Below are 19,072 nucleotides of genomic sequence, written 5' to 3'. Positions count from 1 at the left end.
AAAGGAAAGAAAAAGTTATCGATTCCTTTTGATTACCATGTACTAAGCCTGTTGTTACAGAACGAGATTATATTTACGATTCAGGGCATTGTTATATAAACCGATTGTTTCTTTCTTATGCAGACCAATTATCATTCCTAGAACCAAAGTTTAAAGACCGGCACCGGAAGTTATTCTTACCGCCATTTAAGGGAAACAAAGTTTATCAGAAGTTATTTCCGCTTCATTGATCTTTCTCAACGATCTGGATACACCGCTGTTGACGAGAAATATCCGTAATTACCGTTAATGGTATATAATTACCATAATGCTATGGTTAAGTTCAGGTGCAGCCCAGAAGTTAATCAGAAATGCTATAAATCAATCGCAGAAAATGTGCATCACGAACCCCAATTCAGAAAAGAAGTATGACAACAAAACGCGTGTTGAAAAAGTATTACAAAATTTAAGCTGAGAGGATTTCTTAATCGACTTAGAAAAGATGAAAATTGTACATGTCATTAAACATGTATTTATACTATTTTTTTCGTATCTGCACAATGCAGAAGAATGTTTAAATCGACCAGATACAGGAATTAGAAGTTGTACCAGCACCAAAATGAATTCGTATAGTGATAAATCCGAAAGTGAACGGATTTTGTGGTCAAAGACTCAGGTGTTATCTGGCATGAAATGTTCTCTTCTGTGTATCGAAGATATCAGCTGTGTCAGTTACTTTTACAATAATTCTACACAAACCTGCACTGGTCATTCCATCATGTTTGGGAATTCCAGTGCTGCTTCCAATCAGGATGGGAACGTTTTCTATCATTTCATTGATGGTAGGTAAAGTCTACAGATCAAAGTTAATTTATAAAAAATAGATCAAACAAACCAGGATTCCGCTAAAACTGTGGAAGGAACCTCGTGCATCGATAGAGTAAGCTCCCACTGCTAAAACACAAAAGAAAGTCAGAATTTTTGAAGCAGTAATGTCTAGAAATTGGTATCAAAAATTTACAGACCAATCTGTTTATGTATAATATAGTTCCTATAACGAAACTTTATATTGTGTGTTTTGCGAAAGTATTCTCTGCATCGTAAAATGATTATTCAATGTTTAATCTTTTTATTATATCCTTTCTTTACTTAAATCTTTTCAAAAGCTACGAATTTTTCCCTGAAATACTAGAACATATATGCGTTTTTAAGTTCTCCAACTAAAAATGTATCGTTACCAATTGCAACATATTTTGGACTATCGAACAGTTAAAATTTCCTTACAGAGAGTGATAGAACCCTTGTAAATGCTAAGTATAACAAACCAAGTTCTTGAACAAATTTCGCAATAAAGATGTGCAAGGTATGCAGAAATAAATTATCTATTCAAGATATTGTCCATTCATAAGTTCAGTTATGATAGCATATTCTTACATACAAACTGAATGGCTTGTTATTAAACTATAACTTCGAGTATTTCTCCTGTAGGAAAATACATTGCTTTACTTCTACTATATTAATGTAGGATGTATCATGTCATGTTCAGTGCATATCTTTGTATTTCTTGCATCTATTTTATCGTTAGCTGAAAACCAGGACATATGTCATTGAAGCAATCAATTTTATCATTAGATTACTCTTAAGACATGTTTTAGGTCGAATTGCAGGAGTCGTCTCAAATCGTAAGGAAGATATCCTAACCTGAGTCCGTAGTCGTATTGAACTAATAAAATCCATTTTACATATATTATTTTGATATATTTATGGCAGCACAGAAGTATTTTTAGTTTTTGTAGTTGCCCTTAAATAAGAATGCAATTTGACGAAATTGTGTGAATTTGAACATTTCTGATGATACGACTTGGAACTTAACTAAGACACCTTGGGTAACACCACTGCAGTATATCACTGGCATCGACATCACCCGTCTGTCGCACATTTTTTATTACATTTGTAGTTATAAAAGATGTCAACCATTTCATTCAGTTATAATATTGACGCACGCATTTAAAAAAAGAAAACATAAAAGAAAAATATCAAAGCGTCAAACTGTGAACAAAAAAAATCTGTGGGCACTCATCGAGTTGCCTGTAGAATCCATTGTTTAAATTACAACGAAATGGCTACTTATGATTTTATATAGATAAATTTGTATTTATTTGACGACAAATCTCCCTCAATTCTGCTGATCATTGTTGGTAATTTTATTTCTGATGAATGGATAGCGAAGAAGCACATTCTTGGTAATAGCAGGTTAACTTAACAAAAAAAAAAAAAAAAAAAAAAAAAAAAATAGACGGCTGGACTTGTGTAACTTTGAAATGATTACCCCATTCCACTTTACTTATTCCAACAACGTGAATTTAGCGTCTATAATACACTTTACTAACAGAAGGTTTAATGTTCTTTCTATTTCGAGTGTTTAAATTTATCTTAGCATATGCATCGACAGACACCCGATACCCATGACTATACTAATTGCTTCTTATTTGAATAATTATTGAAAAAAACAATTCAATGACTCTTATCAATGCTTGACTTCAGTACATCAATATTGTACTTTGTTTGCTAATTGGCAGTTTGTTACTTTTTGATAATTATATAATTAAGTTATATTCTATTATCACACTGAGTCACATATATGTGTTTGTCTCATGATCTGAAATAAATGGTTTTGCCTGCAAACCGAAACAAATACCTAGGAAAAAAATGCATATTCAATTTGTCTGCAACAATTTGTTTTACCCTTTACGAGTTTCATTTTCTAGTCGATGCAAAACATTTCTATTCGGATTAAAAGTCACCATAAACTTCTACGCAATGAATTCATGCATTTTGTTTTACTAACAACATTTTACCTACCTGACAGCGAAAGAAACATACATTTGTAAAGGACATTCGTCGTTATCCCCTGGATTATTACCATACATATGGTCAATTTCAAAACCGTTAGATATTTTCATGGAAATCTGTAAAAGACGCAAATATTTTTTTTTCACGTTCTGTGACTGTATCAAAAACCTCCTGGCAGCACAATAAAGATGATATGGTGCTTTTTGTAAAACCGTTTTGGTTCAAGTGTAATCAAGGGAACCAATGTTCTAGCAGAAATCAAAGGAATATTATCAGGGAAAAAGACAGACCGAGAAATTAGACACACACAACAAAGAACATGGACAGAAACCAAAATAACACGTACACTGTAATAAAAGTAAATGAGCAACTTGAATTCCATCAGAGCAAGGACCAGTTACGCTGGTAGCGTAAGCATCATCTGCATTTCTAGAACCACACACCGAGTTGCTAAAAAAATGTCAAGTCCGTGGTAGACGAAATAGGAAAGAAAAGCATGGAACATTAACAATTTGTTCTTATGCTACAGATGGATACACCATAACCACCAAAAAGTTCATTATGAAGACCGCAAAACTTTTATTGTAACAAGTACATTGTAATAAAAGTAAATGAGCAACTCGAACTCTGATGCTCAGATGCCCTGGTATGGTAAGCAATTTATAAGAAATCTAGCGCGGTAACAAAAGTCTGCGCAGTTACGGTAAGCTTTGGCATAAAGTATGACTTGTGATTTGAAAACTCAATACGCAGGTGCTGAAGGGATGTTTTCACAAATCAAAGGAAACTGTGTTGACAATACTGAATGAAAATTCACCGCGTTTGTCGTATAGCTTTTTCAATGTTTTTCTTCTAACCATCGAACTACAAGTGTAGGTCAAGATATGAGGCTGAATACACAGTGTCTGTAGTGTCCTTTATTCAAGTTCTTTGGGGTTCTTTCACCAATAACCAATGAATTAAACCTGATAACATATATAGTTTATAAAGTCATTGGACTTATCGTGCTAAATCCACGCAAAAACGTTCTTGAAGCAATCTACAGATGTTGATATAAGTTCTTTGAATGGTATGGTGTATGGTGCTTTAACCATTTGCTGTTAACACTTTGCCGTACCTTTGCCTGTTTTTGAAGCACAAGATCATAAAAAATGTGTCATTCCTTCATTAATGTTGTGTTTAACGTAACACTAAGCAATAATTAAAAACTAGAGACTAAATCGCTTACCTAGAGAAATTACATTGTTGTATCATTTGGAACCAAAACAAATCACCAAAAGGCCCTATACTTATACTTTCTTAAGAATCTGTGACTCTTTTCACAAAAAATCGTCAGAGTAAAATTAGTCGTAAGTTATGACGTCACAATACTTTTACGACTAATTTTACACTTACGATTTTTTGTGAAAAGGACCACTGTTTTATAATTCCAGAGAAGTAGGTTTTAGAAATAAAAACACGAAAAGAGCAAAATATCACGACAATTTCACCATGGTTGGATTCCATCTTGCTGATCACTTATATAAACGTAAAAAATTGTCTAAACCTAATGGTGTTAGAGATACAAAATATATTTGTAACAAAACTGTTGTTTCCACTCCATCGGTCTGCTTTCAGTAATAGTGGTTATATTCTTCGACGGAGGACAAATCCCCACATTTATTCTAGGCAGATACCCTTAAGAATATTCAAACAAATAAAAATTGGTTTCAATAGGTACTGTAGCTAATGAAAAGGAGATTTTTAAAACTAGTACTAGGAAAATAACACAAAGCGTCATTTCAGGGGTAATTACTCCATAAAACGATTTCGGTTTTTTTTCTCAAAAAGTCTGACTAATAATAGGTTATATATGTTTTATGATAGCGAATACATCCCTTTTAACTTCCTGTTATACTTTTCAAGTTAACACCCGAAAAATGGTAAGGATGGCTTAAAAAGATAAGTATTTCTTAGACGGATCGTAAGATTTACTTGAAACTTGCAGGTTTCATCTATTTTTTTTACAAGTTTTGAACAAAAGTATAACAAAAACTGGTGACAGAAATCCATGGTCTATTTTTGTAACAGCTAACTTGTTTCTCGGCAGATCAAAAACCCTAACATCATTTCTAGGCAGAAAACAATAAGAAACATCATACTAAGTTTGGGTATAATTGTGTCATTAGTGTTAAAGGGGAAGAGGATTGAATGTAGTTATCGACGACGACGGGCACCAAATGATGTCAATAGTCAAAAAGGAAATTCCGTATAACAAATGGCAATATCAAGGGAAAAACCGAAAAGTTGGAAACCACCGGAAAGATCTTGACGATCCAGGCATTTCCAAAGGAAATTCCGGGTTAAACTTGTCTTAAAGCGCACTAAATACCCGCTTCCATTATGGTTAAACATGAGTGTATTATAAACTCTATTCATTGCCAAATATATTCACAATGAACACTTCATACTCTTATTCACATTTTAAACAAAAATTAAACACAGGTTATACAATTCCCTTTACGCTTTCTACATAATTAATTATCCTTTGATGATCCTCTTTTCTATGATTATCTCTAGGACATGACATCCTTTGTAATGTACTATCGTTGCCTAATCATACAAGTCATCACAAACAAAATTTACACAATTTATACATTTATTGTTTTGAGTAATTCATGTTGCATTAAATTATACAAATATTACTTTGATAATTCACCATACGTTTTAGCACAGAAGGAAGAAGTACAAAGTCAAATTTAGAATATATTTAAAGTATCTAATTACATGTGGAAAATTGAGATTAACACATCGATTTTGGTTGATAATAATGTTTAACAATATTAAGAACTTCCACTTCCTCTTGCACAAATGTACACTGAATACTACGGGATATAATACTGAATTGCTCTGTTAATATGCTTCAAAATTCTAAACTGATCAATAGTATTTGTCGCGTTCTAATCATTAAAAAAGTAACCGACTTTAGACATTTGATTGCGTCAGAAGCTGCCAAAAGTATAATAGAATTTACTTAATGGATCCAAACGATGGTTACGTTTGAACGCAAGCGGATACAGATTTTGTAAATGAAAATAGAATTAACAAGACTATTCAATTATCCATGAATAATCATTTCTGTGAATTCTGATAAACTATATAACTAACTCCTAAATTCTAACAGTACTGAAAGCAGGTTTCGTTCGTGCACAGTGCTTAAAGTTTGTAACAAAGTAATTTTCTTGTGTAATAGTGTACAGATCAGTTCTTCCTATAATATCTTTCCTGCAATTATGAAGCTCTGTTGTGCTGTTTCTTTTTAATCGACGCAGATTTGACTGATTGTTGGTCATTTAATTTGACGTATTACGAGTACAAAAAAACCCGAAAAAAGGAGGGGGCGCGACTGATATTCGTATTTTCTATTACAACAAAATTATTTTTATTCGTAACTTCTAATACGCTGTTTACGGGGTTTTTTTTTAACTCAAGTGTTTAATTACTGTTTTCTAGATAGTAAAAGTAAAACTAATGATGCATTTATTGTAGTTATTCCTCTAGGTCCTCATTTATTTCAAATAATAATGTTATCGAACAGTTGTTATATAAATTGATTATAACATTTAGGTAAGGTTAGAAACACATCTGATATGAAACTTTTATTCGGTATTGTAAGTACGACACATATCATTGTCTTGTGAAAAAATAAGTTATAGGAGTCAATGTGCTGAGGGTGCATGTGTGTGTGTTTTTGTTAATTTCATCGTGACTTATACGGCCAATGCCATGATATTGTATGTTGATCCATGTCTCATGTTCCTATTTGCAACAGTGTTTCCTCGAATTTTTTTTGTTTTTTTTTTCGAGAGTTCTGATGAAAAGTTATACGTGCATTCCTAGAAAACAAATAAAAAAAAAATGGATTCTCAAACTGACTGGTGTTCTAAGTCATACAATTAAATGGTGTAGGTCCAGTGTTTTTTAATAGCTTCTAATTATTGACCTGGTTTTTACTTGTCCCTTGTGTTTTCCATTATACGGTCCGTTCTACTTAAACTACAGATTCGTATTCCATCATTGGTTCGTACCAAGTGTTTCGTCTCAGTCGGCAAACCACACGAACCGGAAGTAGAATTAGAGAAAATTAGTTCGTACCGATTAATGGAAAGCAAGCCTGGTCTTAACTTGTCCCTTGAATTTCGTGATAGACGATTTAGGTTAAACAATGCTATGATGACACTGCACAATACAAATGGAATTTTTCTCATGTATTATATATTTTTCCAATGTAGGACTATTGTTAGTTAAATCTACTTACAAGGCGCGTAACTTAGAATCTGGGTTTTCAATGAGTGTTTTTTTTTACTGCATTTATTCCCATAGAAACAATCACTTTGTAGACTTAGTTGGATACCATCTATATATATATATATATAATATTAACACATAACTAATCTGGGCATTGTTTCCTTTATGACAGGAAAGACTCGAAATAGTAAATACCATAACTAGACGTACTCCGCTTCTTTAAATGGTTCTTTCAATTTAATTGGTCTAATGTATCCTTATATTACCCATACATGTGTTTGCTGTTAAGGCAAACTTCCCCATCCATTGTATATGGGGGGTAAGAAAATGGGGATTGGAAAAATGGATATCGTATTGAGGATAGGAATTTTGAATGAAGAGAATGAGATTCGGATGTAGTATAACGAAGTTAATTGTTAAGAAGTCACGAGTTGTCATACTTGCCTTTTAACACTTTTAGAAAGAAAATATTTAAACCACATTAAGAACGGTCAATATCAATTGTAAAGTAAAAGCAAGACCATAAACGAATGCAAAATATAGACCGTACAGCGTTTGACATGATAAGTCCAATAGGTTATTTGTAAGAAGGTTTGCAAGTATGGGCTATTTTCTGTGTCATCTTTGTAGCGAAAACTGAGGTCCTGGTTGTTTTTTTTTCTTTTGAATCAAATCTGCTAATAAACTGACAGAAACAGATCGGATCGTAAATTATAGTCGAAAACAAATGATCATTAAAGCATTTTTGCACTCTGTTTCATGAGGTATTGCTAAGATTCCGGAAGTAATCATATATTTTAAGTATATATGTCAAGAGTTGTTAATTAATTAATAGAAGCTACATCATATATTTTTATTTACGTAATTCACGACGAAGGCTATAATGAGCAGATTGCGTTTCTAGTCTCTTCTATATAAACTACAATAAAACTACAATAAATGCTGTTGGTTCAGAACATGTTTAAAACTTAAGAAATGATTGATCAGTTTTTTTTATTCGAAGCAACATGATCATTCTCCATCTATTGTTCGTCTCTAAAACACATATTGCTTTTATAAAGTGATATTTTAATACATTTAGCTGCAGTAGTTATCATACATAATCAATCACAGATTATACCGTCTTTTTTTTTCGCTAGAATTCAGTTTGCAGTTTAATAGATTTGTTACCGCCTATTTTCATTAAAAAATGTTTGTCCACCATGAACTCTAAAGTTAATTCATTTTCATTTCTCTTTCCGTACATCACGAGCAGTTCATACGCGTTTTGAAAATGTTGAAGCTAGCCTAACCGTTGCACCATGCTGATACTTTAAACTTGTAATGTGTGAGTTACTTTTGTATTCTGTAACTTGATATTGCTTTATGTGCTATAGATACTCGCTCATGTATAAACCATTCTGAATATTCTTTTGAACTGTTTATATACAATATTCAATACTGTAAACGTATCAATTTTTCGGATTTTGTAAAGTGAACATATTAGCGAATATCAACTTTCGCTGTTTTAAAAAAATATAAGCGTTATATATTGTTAAACTTCATATTTAAAATTTATACCGCAGATACAATTTTTCGCGGAAGAGAAATAGCAAAACTAAGTGCACCGCGAAAATTTATATGTTTACAGTATTGGTTTGCATCGAGAATTGCTCTTGACTTATTCACAACAAGCTTATTCAAATAAAACATACATAAAATTATTTTAAAAACCGGTTTTATACGTAACGGCTATGATTGTAAAAAGAAATAGGATTGTTACCTAGCGAAGTGCTGTCATTTACCATTGAGTTCAGTATGTTTAACCCTTAAGTTATTCTACGGCATGGGATCAATTTCCTTGCTTGATATATAGTAAACACCAAGGGCGTCATGAAACGTGCTTCTCTATAGATGGCTTTAGAGGTGAATTGACATTTAATCATTCAACAAAACCTAGATTTTGATGTAACCAGGCATATATACCAATTATTTGAAATATATGAAATTACTTAATTACTTAAGTCATTTATTCTATTGCGAGGCTGTCATTATAACCGTAATGGTAGTTTTCCGGTTGCACCACATTTCCTAGAAGTTCTTTGAACTTTAGAGTCATATTTCATCTTTGAGTTATGTACACTAGGGTTCCGATATAATTAGTAGAAATGTAGACTTTGCCCAATTTTTCTGAAATAATGACATCAGAAATGTTAAAAAGCCTTTGCAATTTCATGGTTTATAACAGTTCTATCAGAAAAAAAAACATTATATTTTTAAGTTATTTTTGACAAATTCATTAATCCTGTATGACAAATGAAAGGAGGAAAGGGATGTTATTACATAATTTTGATATGTCCCTAGGTCTACATAAAGAGGCTATGATTAAAAAATTGTATGGATCTATAATCGTTTTGAATTAACAAAAAACATTGTAGAAACGTGATAGTCATTTAAATGCAATATACTGTTCAATGATTCTAACATATTCCGTTTGAGTTAAAAGCTAATTAAAGGACATTAAAGAACACTGTGATACAAAGGCGATCACATCAAAATGAAAAATAAAATATCGCCCATAGTAGATTTATGAAAGCGCTAAGATGGGATAAGTCTGTTTGATGACGCTTACTCTACTGGTGCGCCTGGTCCATACTCCATTTTAGAGTGTTTGCCTTTTATATTTGTTTCTATGTACGTGTTCTTTTTGGGTTTTTCTATTTTGTTTGTCGAATCGTTATCACTGCATGGATTATGTTCTTTTTTTGGTTCCTTTGATTTCTGCCAATCTTTTGTATATACTTCCAAATATGTAATTGGTTCTAATGTCGAAATTAGCAAGATTTATATAATGTTTTTTTTTTTACTTAGTAATAAAAGGGGTTGTGTCGCTGCTAGTTTAACTAAAGATTCCGACAACATTAGTTTCTAGCACTATCTGTCACTTTGTTAAAACCAAATATTGATAATAAAGAATTCTTGGCAGAGGAAATCATTACATTTTATGTGAGAAAAACAAGTTATAGTAAAACAAGGGCAAACATGTACCAAGGGTTATTTCTGAATGGTTTTGTTACAACTGACACTTTTTCATTGAATTGTATTAATCTTTTAATATTTCATGTTGTGGGGGCTAAGTACATGTAGTTTATAATATATTTACTTTATCTAAATACAACTTATAAAAATTCAAACTTGTTTCAAGGTCAATAGGAGATAACTCCCCCGAGTTTTACTAAAAACATGATTTAAACCCTGATGAGTCATCATATATAATAATTGTTTTAGTTTAATTCAGGTCCAATGGGTAAATAATGATTCATTAAATTAATGAAATGATTATCATTTAAATGATTCATTAAAATATAATGAAATGATTAGCATTTTATTAATTCCTTAAAATTAATTTCAAGATGAACAAAAAATTATTTAGATAATTTATTTTTATCACTTGAAAGATTAATGACAAGTTGAAAAATACACAGTTGATAAATACTTTAGTAGTTGATAAAATATTTTTTAAAACTAAATTATGAGTTCTAGCCTTAAAAAATAACAGCACAAATAAACTAGAATAAACGGTCATATCCGTAAATGGGTGAAGTGACGTGGTAAGATGATTTACATGAAAATGTAAGGGTATCCTATTCTAGGCAATAACATCTATAAGACTTAAGATATAAAAACCTTGCTATTGAGCCCAAAACATTTACCAAGAAAGGTGTAATGGTATTTTATGAAGATGCATTCACAACTGTACATCTAATTTAATAAAAAAAGCATAACGAAAAGATTTTAGAAAGAGTTGAGTTCGTTTTGCTAAGCAACAACTATACAATTTATTAATAATTGTCAAATTTGATTTGCAAATTCTCGTATTTCTCTTAGATTTAGAACCAAATCTTCTTTTAATACGAGTGAGCCACAGCATACAACCAAGCATCGCACTTATACATTTTTTCTTTGTTTGCAAAATCATTGAAAAAAGGGATGATGGCGGAAAAAGGCGAGATAAGATAGGTAAACGTTGTATATTTAGGAAAAAAAAAATCCGACGTACCGGATCAAGAAACTATAAATAATTCTTTTTATATTTTTCCTTTGTTTTTAAATTGCATATTTTAATTTTAAACTAATTTAAAGGCTGAAGGTCTATCGTCTGCTTCGCATGCGATGCTCGGTATTAAGGACTTATGTAATGATTGTTACAGCAACATTTGATTTCAATTTTAAACTTTGGGTCGGTATTACTGATGACTGAAAAATAAGGATGATATTGGTCTAAAATTTTAATGTTCGATGTTAATTGTTTAAACTAATTTTGTATTTATACTCAAATGCAGCTAAGATCTGAAAAAAAATTTAAAAAAAACGACAGCAGTATTTATATCATAATTTAACAGAATACAGCAAACAGCAAAAATTTCACAACAGCGTTCACGTCCTTACATGTTCATCGTTGTCTTCTTTTGTAAGCAGCACATTTAATTTCATTTCAGCTGATGGATACATCGGAGCTTTATGTAATAGTAATTTGGATTGTACTGTGACGAATTCAGAATGCAGAGCTGACTGCAAAAACACAACTGAGTCATCTGAATGTACAGCCAAAAGGTGTTGGTGTACGCCTGGGTATAGTTTCTCTCCTTCACAACATACTTGTCAACCTTGTTAGTATAGTTATAAGTGATATTAAGTATCAGACGTCGATTTCACAAAAAAGTCGTAAGTGTAAAGTTGATCGTAAGTAATGACGTCACATCCTTAAATAGCATTGTGACGTCATAATTTACGATCAATTTCACACTTACGACTTCTTGTGAAATTGACGTCTGTAATTTAGGATATTTTGCCGTATGTTGTTTTTTACTTGATATATATGATGGGTTATAACAAAATTAGCGAAATAATACAAATTAGGCAATATTATTCGAAAAAGTAATCAAGGGAAGCAAGGTTATAGTGGTAATCAAAAGAATTCAATCCAGGGACAAAGACCAGACATGGACAACAGACATACACAACAAAGAACATAAAGTAACTAAAATCATACATACAAAGTAACAAAAGCAAATGAGAAACTCGGATTCCGCTAAAAACTGGGAGCATGGACCAGGTGCACCGGTAAGGTAAGCGTCTTCTGCTTTTCTAGAAACACCCACCGAGTTGCTCGTAAAAAGTCAAGTTCGGGGTAGACAAACGAGGAAAGAAAAACTGTGACCTGTTGAATAAATCACTTTTCGTGGTGCAGATGGATACACCATAGGGTAATCGTCCTTTGCTTTTCTAGAAACACCCGCCGAGTTGCTCATAAAAAGGTGAAGTCCGGGGTAGACAAACCAGGAAAGGAAAACTATGATCTGTTGAATAAATCAGTTTCCATCGTGCAGATGGATACACCATAATGATCCACGAGTTCATGATGACGACCATAAAACTTCTGTAGTAATGACTTCAATCTTGTAGCAACACAACCCTGTTCCAGAAGGCTATCGATAACCATCTTACCATATATACAGTGAAAATAATGGGGCACTTGTAATATTCACGATAAGAACCATTTTTCTGTAGTATTTATTGTCTCTTAGCCTAACTTTCCGGAAAAAGTCAAGATGTTAAACAAAGTATTAAGCTTTTATAGTATATCTTTATAATTCCTTATCGCAGTTGATAGAGCTTATTTACAGACATTTCAATAGCAGTTGTAGCTTTATCGGTTCGAAATAAATGAAAAATATATATTCAGTGATGATAAAGAATAAATAATTGGATATCTTTCTCTGCTGGTTAGCACTTCGTTCAAAATAATTGTGGAGGAGAAAGTAGTTTTTATCAGTAGTAGTTTAACACAAAACCGTGCATATCTGAGTTATCAAGGGAACCAAAACTCTAGCGGAAATCAAAAGAATGTAATCCAGGAACAAAGACCAGACAATGAAAACAAACACACACAACGAAGAACATAAAACAATCAAACTAATAGTACAAAGTAACAAAAGTAAATGAGCAACTCGGACTCGACTTAAAACCGGGAGCACAGACCATATGAACCTGTAGGGTAAGAGAGAGTAATCAAGGGAACCAAGGTTATAGTGGTAACCAAAAGAATACAATCCAGGGACAAAGACCAGACATGGACAGCAGACATACACAACAAAGAACATAAAGTAACTAAAATAATACATACAAAGTAACAAAAGCAAATGAGAAACACTGACTCCAATAAAAAACTTGGAGCATGGACCGGGTGCACCGGTAGGGTAATCGTCCTTTGCTTTTCTAGAAACACCCGCCGAGTTGCTCATAAAAAGGTGAAGTCCGGGGTAGACAAACCAGGAAAGGAAAACTATGATCTGTTGAATAAACCAGTTTCCATCGTGCAGATGAATACACCATAACGATCCACGAGTTCATGATGACGACTACAAAACGTCTGTTGTGATGAATTCAATCTTGTAGCAACATAACCCTGTTCCAGCGTCTTCTGCTTTTATAGACCTCAAGAGTTGCTCATAGAAAGTCGAGCCGGGGTAGACGAGTATTTTTACTATTTCGCGGATAGTTTTTGTTCATATTGTGAGCGTGATTTTTATATTTTTTGTACAAAATTCCAATATGCAAGAATAAGTATTAAATCGAATATTTACTTATCCTGGAAAAAAGATCATCAGTCAGTGAACCCCAAACAATCAATCCATGTCAAATTTTATTACTGTAGATTTCTACTTTTTACAGGCTTCTTCTATGTTTTTTTGTTTTAATTTGATTATTGATTCCTATCCAGTAAGAAGCAATTGGCGTAGTTTTATTTTCAAAAAATCTTAAATTGAACATGAAATATCTATAAATGTCACTATAATTTTTTTTATATTGTTCCATGTTCCAGGACATTGATTCTTAATATTGATACTGCTATTGATAACTTGACAGACCTGTACTAAATTGCACAGGATGTAATATAAAAACAGGTGGTTACTCCTTCATATGTTCAGTTGTAACGTAAACCACTTTTTACTGATTTGTTCAACATGTCATAGTTTTCCTTTCCTCTTTTGTCTACCCCGGACTTTACCTTTTTAGCAACTTAGCAGGTGTTTCTAGAAAAGCAGAGGACGCTTACCTTACCGGTGCACCTGGTCCATGCTCCCAGTTTTTACAGTTTTAGTGGCGTCCGAATTGCTCAGTTGCTTTTGTTACTTTGTATGTATGATTTAAGTTACTTTATGTTCTTTGTTGTGAAAGTTTGTTTTCCATGTCTGGTCTTTGTCCCTTGATTACATTATTTTGATTACCGCTATAACCTTGGTTCCCTTGATTACTATTTGACTTAATCTGTGAATTCAACGGAAACTTTTCTATTAAAGAGGAAGCGTTTAGGGCTCTTAACACCGTTAAATACAATTGAAACTAAATCATCAAATGCTAAAAGTATTTTAGTGAATTGTAAGACTTGAGTCATTAACACTGTGAAAACGTAATAATTTCTGATAGTTCTTGCATTATAAGAACAAAAACACAATTTGGCATCTTTCTGGAAAAGAAATGTTGTCCACACCCGAAATAAACTGCATATTTAATGATTCAGACTACATTCATAATTAAATTTACATAGTTTATAATTTGTAAAAAAATGAATTTCTAGTTTCTTGAGTTGTATGGACTAAAATTTTGTATGACAAAGTAAATAAATGGGAGTGCATTGGTATATATATATATATAAAATTGCTTTGATCTCAAAATAGCGAAATCGCCACAGAAAATTGTTGGAACCGTATTTTACATTCACACTTGCTTAAATATAAGAATACATAGTCTATGACAGTAAACTACAGATTATCTATATGACCATAATTTGACACATTTCTTATGAACTACTTATGTTAAAAAGACCCTGTTGCTGTAACATTACAACGTTATAACATATTGTATACATTTTGATTTTGATATTATTAATTTTATGTGAAATAACTCGATGAGTGCGTGAGCTCGACTTGATATGTTCTACATGATATCGTCAGTATTAAAATCGAAAGTGACTATTATTCTGTTTATATGTTATCTAACTACGATTTTTGTAATAATTTTAATGTACATTTATGTTTTTTTTTTTACTTTTTAAAGCAAAGAATCTGATAGAGCGACTAGTAAGATTGTGCGTGACACTATCTTTATTCAAACTTGAAGAGGATAACGTTCAATGTTTTTTGGGATATTTTTGATTATGTTGTCATATACGAGAAATAAAGAAATATCCGTCAACAAGATTATAGAAATGGCGTTCAAATTATTAAAAAAAAGCGATGCATATTGTAAATTAATGTCAAATCATGGTATATAACTCACTCCCTTGTTTAATGCATGTGATTTTAAACATGGCGTTTTTTCTATCTTTTTTACAGCATGTACACAATATGGCACTGATTACATTAGAACATTCCTGCACTTTTTATCAGCTAACGCTGGTCCAGATTTTACCGAAGTAACACTGGATGATTGCAAACAGAATTGTACCTCGGCAACCACGATGACGTGTAGAAGCTTTCAGTATGGAGCCGATAACCATGACTGCTATCTTATGAATCGTACTAAACTTGACTTTACCCCAGAAAAATGGCTTTACGACAAGTACTACTTTCAGTATTCATACTATCAAAGGGATTGTCAGTAACAGCATTCTCACTTTACAGGAGTTTCAAACAACAACCATATCATATTGGTATTAAAACAGCACTCGTTTTGTATGCATTGACAAAGAGTCATCGAGAACATTTTGTAATGCGCAATTTTAAAAGCTTATTTTACCAGAATACTCGTATGTTGGTTACATCTTGTAAATATATCATGACTGTTTTTTTTTCATTCCCAATATTTCTTAATGTTTTTTTTTATATTCTGATGAGTTGACTAGTAACACCCGGTCAACTAGGAACGAAATGTAGTACACTGTTCTTGCAGTATTTGTACTTTAAAAAGCAGTTGAAACTGAAGGTCTGCCTACGGTTACTTAGAAAACAAGGTTGCAAGCACCGCGGTTATTTTAATAAAAGAATACACATAAGTTTTATTTCATTCATTTGAAAATTAACTTAGAAAGAGATACACACAGACAAAAACCCCGCGAAGGTTGATTTTCATTTCCATTATGAATGGTATTCTGTGGACGTTTAAGTAACTGGACGTATACCTAAATGTTAAAATAACCAAAAAAAACAAAAACAAAACAACAAAAGCAAAACAAAAACAAAAACAAAACACAGAAACAAAAAACAATTTATGTATGTTTTATTCATCCATTCTTATAATACGTGAGGTTGGTTTAGCCACCATTTTTCTTTTGTATTTGAACTATAGACAATTTTCCCCTTGCTTAGCCAATTATGCCATCAGCTAAAGGGTCCAATGTTTTTTTTTGTTCATGCGCATTCGACGTAATTGTTGAAAGTCATGTGAAGAATATTCCTTCGGTGTAAGTTTTTCATCTTTTTCTGTTGTTTTGTTAATTCCTTCTTCTGTATACTTTTTTAATCTATCCAACGACCACAGAAGGAGCTGGTATATATTAGATTGAGATGTCCCTTTATTGACTTCAAATGGAAAAGATCTTTTTACCGCATCTACATCTTTTACCCATCCATATCCATAGCAAAAACTAAATAATAAAGTTATGAATAGTACTAAGATTAAAGAATATCTTTAACATTTGAAGTAATTAACATTTTAATATGCAGATTTAAACATTTCACATTAAAGGTAAAGTTATAACAGAGAAGCTATTGGATAGTACATGAGTAGTGTGAGGCAGGTTTAACCTGTTAGAGGAGTAGTGTGAAGCAGGTTTAACCTGTTAGAGGACGACGGTGAAGATATTTTTAAAAATAGGCCTAATGTCTTTAACATTTTCACAACTACTAGCTGTATAATTAATTTTTCTATTTTTCTTCATAATGTATGCTGGCTATAACCACTTATTGTTGTCATAGATAAAAGAAAATCTAAAAACGATCCTTGCCTTGTTTTACCTTTGGTATTTTGATATCATAAGTTAACTTCCTGTCAGACTGAAATCAGACTATCGGTGCTTCTAAGGTCAAATGTTAAGATCGCATTAATTACCAATATACGGACTTCGTCCTTCCATAAACATAATCATCACATTCTGGTAAAAGGTCCTATTTCATATATTGTGTTACTAACAAATCAGTTGAAGGTGAAATAAAAATTATACAAAAATAGATTAATTATGGAATTACTTACCATGTCATAAAAACAATGCAAATCACGAATTCTCGATTCATCATTCCTACGAAAAAGAATATTTATTTGTATAGTCGCCTATCCGCAAAATCAATTATTTTCAACACACTGTATTGTATTATATTAAATTGGTATCCGCAACAGTATACACAAAAGGCATTACTGCAAAAATACTAAAATGCAGTGGTTATGTTTTGAACATATAGACATCATAAAAAGTAATTGCTACCTCATTAAAACTATTTAAATTAAAACCACATAAAATAAAACTTTTAAAAAATCTTACTTACTCATTGGTCTTGATCCTTCAGTATAAAGGAAAACACTGGAGGTATGACCAACTTGACTTCAAACCTCACGTCATAACCAACCTTTGACTGCACCTGGTATAATTAAATGTGTCAATATAAAAGGAGTGCTTGCATTGCCAAACATACAGTTTCCATCGTATGTTAATTAAAAGGTGGTAAACTGAGAAAGACTAGGTGTTTGTTAACAGGATTCGTGTAGGTTACTGCTTGTCATTAACGTATGTCCTATACTTGTTTTTTTTAAGATTGAAAATCAGGAATGTACGTGCATTTCCCAAAGTCATTACATTTTGATATTCAAGAAGTACACGCTCATCATACCACAAACAATAACCTAGAAAATATAATGTTAATTTTTTTTCATTGAAATTGGTGTATACAAAACGGAGATAATATATAATATAATAACAGATAATATATTTTGTTATACTTCATATCAATTTGCTGATATTTGATTGGTTCAATACAAGTGTGATATTCTGCTATATCACTTGTCTCAGAGGGTGATAGTTTTTTTTCTGTTACCCTCTCGTGAACAGCTAAACTAGTTCCGGTAAATATTAGGTACCAGTTTGATTTCAGTCCATACTGATATAACATCGATTCAGCAAACGTTTATTTTTTGTAGTTATGATGCCAAATATACTATGAATCTGTACACAAACATTTTTTTGTATTGTCAAATTAAATCGGCATGTAGGTTGGAACTGGACAAAGAAAGTGTTCTGATGAGTTTTTATGTCATTGATGTTAAATGTCCATACATTGCATTCTTGATATTTTTTGTTGTCTTTTTGTTTGTTTGCTTTTTTTTTTTATTCTTTGTTGTTAATTCTGCCTAGTAATTACCTACAGTTACAGTCGGATAATATATATATATATATATATATATATATATATACACAAGAGAATAAAACAATGGTACATTCATTGCAATAAAATAGATAACACATTGCTTAAGGGCTGATGGAGACTTTGGTGGCACTTGAAAAAAACATTGTTACTCTTAGCTACGCTTCGGGGTGACAACGATTTTCTCGGGGTAACCAACTGCTCTATCACCCTCTCGGCTATATGTTATTCATATAATATCACCCAATAAAAACCGTTAACACTGTAAAGTAAATTTACCAATAGAATAAGCGTGTTTATTACTATCGGCACTAATTCGCTGATGACTATGTCCTATCATACAGACAAAGTATTACTTTTTATTTCTTTCTGTTGTGAAACTTGCTCTTCGTCTATTGTCCTTTGATTGTTTCAGCATTGTTTTGTCCGTGGTTGACTTCTCGTATGTTCCTTCAAACATTGTGAACATTATTGATACCGATGAGCATTTAACAACTTCGTTACGAAAAAGCGTTAACATACTGATTTTCAAGATTGTCTGCTGACGCCTTACTTTC

General features: G+C 32.1%; 2 protein-coding genes across 2 annotated transcripts; one reads left to right on the top strand and one right to left on the bottom strand.

Annotated features, from left to right (window-relative positions):
• Positions 1–281: 281 nt before the first annotated feature.
• Positions 282–16,156, top strand: LOC148616116 (uncharacterized). Its single transcript, XM_088582816.1, has 3 exons — positions 282–821; positions 11,598–11,768; positions 15,498–16,156. The coding sequence occupies exons 1-3, from the start codon at positions 482–484 to the stop codon at positions 15,764–15,766; spliced, it is 780 nt and encodes a 259-aa protein (XP_088438942.1). The 5' UTR covers positions 282–481; the 3' UTR covers positions 15,767–16,156.
• A 227-nt stretch (positions 16,157–16,383) lies between these two features.
• On the bottom strand, positions 16,384–17,716 carry LOC148616115 (uncharacterized). The gene is made up of 3 exons (XM_088582817.1): positions 17,643–17,716; positions 17,353–17,398; positions 16,384–16,747 (listed from the first exon to the last, which is right to left on the bottom strand). Exons 1-3 carry the CDS (start codon positions 17,644–17,646, stop codon positions 16,486–16,488), a joined length of 312 nt encoding a protein of 103 aa, XP_088438943.1. The 5' UTR covers positions 17,647–17,716; the 3' UTR covers positions 16,384–16,485.
• Positions 17,717–19,072: the final 1,356 nt, after the last annotated feature.

This window comes from Perna viridis, chromosome 5, assembly GCF_037379345.1.
Source record: "Perna viridis isolate PV_CMFRI_1.1 ecotype Kerala chromosome 5, ASM3737934v1, whole genome shotgun sequence".
Taxonomy (NCBI): Eukaryota; Metazoa; Mollusca; class Bivalvia; order Mytilida; family Mytilidae; genus Perna; species Perna viridis.
The sequence above is the reverse complement of the archived record's forward strand: the minus strand, read 5'-3'. Positions and strand labels throughout refer to the sequence as shown.